Source organism: Diabrotica undecimpunctata, chromosome 6, assembly GCF_040954645.1.
Source record: "Diabrotica undecimpunctata isolate CICGRU chromosome 6, icDiaUnde3, whole genome shotgun sequence".
In the NCBI taxonomy this organism is placed as follows: domain Eukaryota; kingdom Metazoa; phylum Arthropoda; class Insecta; order Coleoptera; family Chrysomelidae; genus Diabrotica; species Diabrotica undecimpunctata.
In genome coordinates, this window is record NC_092808.1 from 33,666,991 (window position 1) to 33,674,423 (window position 7,433).

The window sequence follows — 7,433 nt, forward strand, 5'->3', positions numbered from 1 at the left end:
CGTGCTAGAAATCTCACTTCACCTCCCGAGTTTGCGAAAACACCGTCAATTAAATCGTTATGGTATACTTAGAATATTTAACTTCTTGAAGTGAAGGAAATTCTATGCATTAATTGGATTTTCTTTCGCTAACTGCCACTTGTACCACTCCAAACTCCCGATCAAAAGTGATTTTTAATTCACTGTTAATTAACCAAGAAGAGCCATTTTTCCACTTCCCCTAGTCTCCTGTCATTTCTCTTGTCCGCAATGGTACCAAATTAGAACAGAGTGACAACTTAAATTATTAACAATACACACTTAATGGGCAAATGAACACTTAAAGTTAGGCAACCCATACTACATCTCTGAAATTATTTTTATATCAATACAGTATAAGTAACGACTGTTACAGTTTGAGCTTTATAGAAACCAGACATCGTAAAATATTTTAAGATTTTAAGATTTTGAGATAAGCATATCTGAAGTGGGTAGGGAATGTAATGCAGATGGAACAAAATAACGTAGCTAGAAAAATGCTCCCTAAAAGACCCATTGGTCAGAGAAGAAGAGGAAGACCCAGAATAAGGTTCCTTGATAACATCAATGAAGACATGAGAAATATGAGAATACGTACTTGTCGGAGGAAAACAGAGTTGAAAAATTAAATGATGATGATAAATGTAATACCCTACACCACTTATTGATAATGATATATATATATATATATATATATATATATATATATATATATATATATATATATATATATATATATATATTATCACTTCATGAAAATTAAACTTCATAAATAAAAATATAACAAACAGCATTCTCTATCTTTGAAAATATTACAAGTATACTAAACGGTTTACCAAAAGTAAAGTTTTTTTCCAAAAATGACTTTACGACTAATTATTTCTAATTTTGAACCTTTTTTATTGGTGTAGTATATAATAATCATTATTGTTATTATTAGTTGTATGCATGCAAGATGGAGATCCTGGACCATGCCAAGGATATTTCAACCGATGGTGGTTTGATGCTACCAAACTTAAATGCTTCCCGTTTGTTTATGGAGGATGCAGAGGAAACAGAAATAACTTTTTAACGCAGGAGCAATGTATGGATACCTGTAAAATTGTCAAAGGTAATAAAACTAGCAATTTTATTATTAAAATTTAAAAGTAAAATTCTTAGTGGTTGGCTATATACCATAGTTTAAAAAACTTACAATTAAGTAAAAACTTATTTTGTAAAATGGTATATACCATTTTACAAAAGAAGTTTTTACTTAATTTCTTACAGGAATTTCTTACTTCAGTGTAAGCCATTTAATTGTTAATTACATAAAAACTACTAAAATATATTACAGCATATAATAATTAAAAAAATATATTTAATAATCTTAAGTTATATAGATAGTGGTTAACTGATATAAAAGACAATTAGTTGTGTACGTAAGGTAACACCGAGACTGATTATTAGAAGGCTTAAATCTAGCCCAATAAATATAAAACACAAAAAGTAATTTAAATACATTTATTCTAAATGGAAACTTTACAAATGTCCGGAAACTAGAACTACGAAATTGTATATAGTAATGTTTCGCGTAATAAAAAAGTCTGATTTTTTCTCTCTTCAGGCCTTTACTCAAAAATCATATATGAGCTCATAAGACATATGCCTTTACCTTATGTGCTATTTTCATGGGTACCTATCACTTGCCTAGATATATGACGCAACTCTGCAACTCGAACTTACAGCTTCCACTAATTTCGAGAGGAACCACTTACATTTCAAACATAACGAGATGTTTAGAGAATATTGATGTGGTGCTAGCACCAAGATGTTCTTTAAAACTTTCACGAGAGACAAGACCTTACGAATCCTTCTGTCTTTTAAGATGACCATTTTTTGTGTTTTTAGTCACTTAAGGCATGAAAAAGATCCCTCGATCCCGTTTAAGCCTTCCACAATAAAAATGGTCTTCTCTAAAATTCTAACCTCCTGGGTATACCCCAAGTGAAACCATAAGAATAGAAATCTTTTTAATAGATAAATATTTAATGACTATTTTGTAAAAATTTCCAAAAATTAGAATAGAAATTTGATTTTGTGTTAAAAGTAAATAGAAAAAGATCTAACAGAAAATATATCAATTCTTGTAGCACCTGATGAATAATATAGCTCGACGATCGATTAGTAAAAGGTTTATTGAATAAGAAGCCTCAGAATATTAACAAAACATGTGCTTACATCTAACAGTTGGCAAGAAGTAACATAACCTAAAAGAAACAATTTTTTTTTTCAAATTTTTAATATTACATTAGTATAGGAGCTATTCTAACACTCTCTAATTTAGACAAGTCCATCATTAACATAAATAGCTAAATAAGTTTCAGCATTTGCAAAATTACCAATAAAAACACATTGATCACTTTTTAATTGTCTAAAGTCAAATTTATTAAAAAAAGATACAAACTTCTGGTTCCAGCATCTTGGTAATTATTTAAGTCCATACAGAAATGCAGTCTGTACATCGAAATTAGCAAGTTTATTCAAATATTTCACAGTAGTTTGCTATACAATAATAGGCTTAGACAGTGTATTTTTGTTGCGTAACTGTCAATCAGTAATATTATCATCTTCGGCATCATAGAACAGATTACAATCAAAATCATCGTGATATATTGCTATAGAACTACTACGTTGTGACATTTCTAAACTCTCTTCATGGTCACTTTCTTAAATATTATACATAGAATCTTATTCTATTTCTTCATTATAATCTAAGATTTTAAATTTTAACCTAAAAATTTCCTTTTTATTTTCAATTGCTTAATCTTCATTAAAATTTACAATGTAGCTTACTTCAATCTTACTTCAATCTCTTCTTACAATCCTAAAATCTATAATTTGATGAATATCCATCGTAACCAACAAACAATAATTTTCTTGATTTTGAATCAAACTTTTTACAGAACTGTGATAGTGTCATGTAAGCTGTACTGAAAACCTCTGATATCCTTTAGATCTGGTTTCGTCCAATCCACTTTTCATATTATGGAGTCATGTTTTGTACCTGACTTGACGATGTTCTATTGAGAACGTATACAGCAGTGTTTACAGGTTCAGTCCACAATTTTTGTGACACATTTTTGTTGATAAGCATAATTCTCGCACTTTCAACAATTTTCCTTAACTGCCTCTCACTGCGAAATTAGATCTAGGATAGAGCAGGCTAGAGCGGCTTTTAGAAGGATGTCCAAGATCTTATGTAACAGAGACCTAAAATTGGCATTGAGGATCCATCTACTTCGCTGCTACGTGTTCTCGGTCTTACTTTATAGTGTCGAGTCCTGGACTGTGAATAAAATCGATCTAAATCGCCTTGAGGCTTTCGAAATGTGGTGCTATAGAAGAATTTTATTTTAAAAGTTTCCTGGGTTCTATATAACTAGAACGTCTCAGCAAGACTACTGAGATCATAAAAAGCATCAAGCAGAGAAAGCTGGAGTATTTTGGACATGTAATGAAAGGTCCCAAACCTCATGGTTGAAGAACTTGCGAGATTGGTATGGTATGGATATACACAAGCATGCTATTTAGGGTAGCAGTGAATAAAATTAAGATAGCTATGATGGTAACCAACGTTCTGAAACAACGTGGTACATGAAGAAGAAGCCTCTCACTGCCACCATTTTGTTGAGGTATATGGAGCTGAACATTCATGTAATATAGCATTTTTCATGATATAATCCTGAAAATCACTATTGATATAATCTCCTTTACCTTGGTCACTTCTTAAAATCTTATTACTAGTTTGATTTTTGATCAGTATTTTAAAATCCTTAAACTTGTTGAGAACATCTGGCTTTTGTTTTAAAAAATAAACACTCCAATAACCACTACAATCATCTTTAAATAAAACAAAATATTTTGATCCACTTGGAGAGGAAATGTTTACAAGTCCACATACATCTGTGTGAATCATTTCACCTGGTGTATCTGATCTGTTTTTTGTAAGACTTTTATGGGATTTTTTTGACTGCATCTCATGCTGGCATGTTTCACAGAAAAACTCTTCTTTGTCTTTAACTCTCATATGTTTACTAAATTAGCTGTTTTCTTAATTGTACTGAAGTTAATATACCCCAGGCGATCATACCATAACTTTATTGATGTTTTGCAAGCTAAATTACATTCTGCAATAGGCTTAACTCTTAATTGCATGACCCACAGATTATCTCTACATACTTCAACACATGAAATGTTTCCATTTGGCTTTAGAAATTGATACCTGTTTTTGTGAGAGTGATATTTAAAGTTTTGATCTGTCATAGCATCCACTGAAGTGACGATAAGACTAAAGATAAGCTGTGACTAAGTTCAGGAACGTAGAGGACATTATTTATGGTGCGATTATACCACTCACCTTGGACAAATGCTTTCAATAACACCTTTACCTTCTGCAGGAATCAACTTGTTGTTTGCTATTCTAACATACATAGGTTCAGCTAGAGATTCTAATTTTGAAAACAACAATTTTTCACCAGCCGTGTGTATTCTTGCTCCTGAGTCGTATATCCAATCACTTTTATTTACACTGAAAGTGTAAATAACAGTACATGGAAGAAATATCACATATGTAAGCTAGATTACTTCCTGATAACCTATTTTTATCTTCATTTTTGGAATCATATATTCTCTTTTTACACTCTCTAACCAAATGTCTCTTTCGTAATAGAATCTTGCGATTTACCGATCAAAATTTCAATAGGTTACTGCTCTGTCCATTTCACTACAAAAAAAATACCCAGGTTGTTTTAATCAAGGCGATTCAAATTTCAAATTACACCGATATATCGCCATCATGTCCCTGAAAACACGTTCTCCAATTTGACCAAAATATCTACTGCGAGATCAGAAACAATTTTATTTTGCTGATTTTGAAAATTGGAAAAAGAAAATTAATTTAGCTTACTAAAAAAGTATTCCAGTCCAAAGTCAAGCAAAATGGTTATGATAACTTTCTACTTGCTACCTAAAATAATCTTAGTGCTTAAGAAATTATATTAAATTTTTTTTTATTTCTTTCTAGTAATAATATACAGGTATCCTGATCTGGACTAGTATTTATTACCGTTTTAACAAACTGATACATGATACATAGTATCAAATGCTATGCCTAATTATATGTTTTTCTTTTAGATGCTATAACAGGAACTCTAGACTCCACCACTTTATTGAGACAAAATACTCGTTTGGAGCCAACCGACTGCGTTTTATCCCAATGGTCAGATTGGAGTCCGTGTAGCGCCAGTTGTGGCAGAGGGTACAGAGAGAGGTTTAGAGTGGTAACACAACCAGCTACCAATGGTGGTTCTTGTCCAAATGGTCTCTTTCAAAGAAGAGGATGTTTCCTTAAAGCTTGTTACTAGGTTTTTCTAATAAAAAAAAATTAACTACTTAAGTAACGATTTCCATATTTTTGCTATGTATTCTTTATGTTATCTTAACTTATATGATTTAGCAAACATAAAAAATGCATCTTAGTTGTACCAGGTGTAATACTGGGATGTTGGAAAATGACAGTTAAATGAATTGAGTGACGTTTAATAAAATGTATGTTTAGTATCCTCTTTTATTTTACCTTTCTTCTTCTTCTTCTTTTGTTTCTATGGCTTTCACGTCATGGTGTACCTTTCTCAAAATATTTGTAAAATCAACATATTTTAAAGAAAATTTAAATTAGATTATGAAGAAGTTAAGTTAAAAATTTTAAACTTTTTTAAAGCAATATTGATACAAATATAAGTATATGGATCTAGTTTTAATTCTAAACAAAAATAAGCGAATTGATTGAATACGTACAGTTCTTTTCTGTATAGATGGCTGCTGGGGAAGATATATTTTTATAATCTCCTCCTCCTCCTTAGTACCTTATCCAAGGCAAAGTGGTGGTGATGTCATGATCTTTGATTGACTGTGATTGACATGAAAGGAGAATCCGGTGAATGTTTTAAATTAATCAGACCACCGTGAAGAAAGTCCTTTTATGAAAAGAGAAAATGTTTGGTACCCATGCTACTTAAGATATTCCTTGGGTTAGCAATATAATACAGAGTTGTTATGACATGGCGGCCAGTGAGTTATTAAGGTTAGTTATAAGTGGGTGATCGACGTGCGAGCCATAATACCGCGGTTTTAAGAACGACGGTTTTACTCGCGGCTCGTTGGTGCTGATCGACTAGCGAGCAAAACAGTCATTGTCCACCGTCCACAGCTAACATGTCGTGTTCAACTGAAAGTGAAGTTTTATGTTACTTCGCTATAGCATACTACGAAATTACAAAAAAAAAGCGGAGACGTCCTAGATGTTGGGTATTTAAAAGTTTAACATATGCGGTAAGTCGAGTTGTTTTGTTTTTGTATTCTGGCGATGTACATTTCCATAAACAAACACAGTCTCGTAAACAATATATAAATTCTAATAAAAAGTCGTGGCTGAGAGTTCGCATATCCATGATTAAAAACTGATTTTTTCACTTCATCGGTCTGTGAAAACTGCCGGTTTTGCTCGCCAGTAGTGATAAGGTGGGTACACATATGCGAGCCGAACTGTTTGCGAACTGCTCGTGAGCTGTTCGCGAAGAGTTCGTTGGAAATATGTTTATGTTCAGGCTATCCAATACCCTAAGTATCTAATAACAAACCGAGAATTAATTTACTTCGTTATTCTAAACATTTCGGTATTTTGTTTAGATTATCTGTTATTAATTTCTCTCGTTACTTTTGAATAAGCCGCGCTCGTTCAGCAATTTTGTTTAACCGAATGATCTCATCGCACACTTAGCAGAAACAATTTATAGACACAATTTACGGGTACACATATGCGAGCAGAACTGTTCGCGAACCGTTTGTGAACGCTATATTCGTTAATTTGTACGACGGGACGAACCGCTAGCGAGCTGTTCGTTCGTTGCTCGTCAGGAACCACAGCATGTCGGTTTTTGGGACGAACACAAAGAATGTTCGCAGAACTATAAATTGTGTCTATAAATTGTTTCTGCTAAGTGTGCGATGATATCATTCGGTTAAACAAAATTGCTGAACGAGCGCGGCTTATCTAAGTAACGAGAGAAATTAATAACAGATAATGTAAACAAAATACCGAAATGTTTAGAATACCGAAGTAAATTAATTCTTGGTTTATTATTAGATAGTTAGGGTATTGGATATCCTGAACATAAACATATTTTCGACGAACTCTTCGCGAACAGCTCACGAGCAGTTCGCAAACAGTTCGGCTCGCATATGTGTACCCACCTTTATAGTTCTGCGAACATTCTTTGTGTTCGTCCCAAAAACCGACAGGCTGTGGTTCCTGACGAGCAACGAACGAGCAGCTCGCAAGCGGTTCGTCCCGTCGTACAAATTAACGAATATAG

General features: G+C 32.8%; 1 protein-coding gene across 1 annotated transcript in view; it reads left to right on the plus strand.

Moving 5' to 3' along the window:
• Window positions 1-5,617, plus strand: part of fat-spondin (extracellular matrix protein f-spondin) — a 29,979-nt gene extending 24,362 nt beyond the window's left edge. Inside the window, exons 10-11 of the mRNA XM_072534606.1 lie at window positions 959-1,129; window positions 5,194-5,617. Coding sequence (XP_072390707.1) covers window positions 959-1,129; window positions 5,194-5,423 — 401 coding nt within the window. The 3' untranslated portion in view covers window positions 5,424-5,617. The remainder of the gene's footprint in view (window positions 1-958; window positions 1,130-5,193) is intronic.
• The last annotated feature ends 1,816 nt before the right edge of the window (window positions 5,618-7,433 follow it).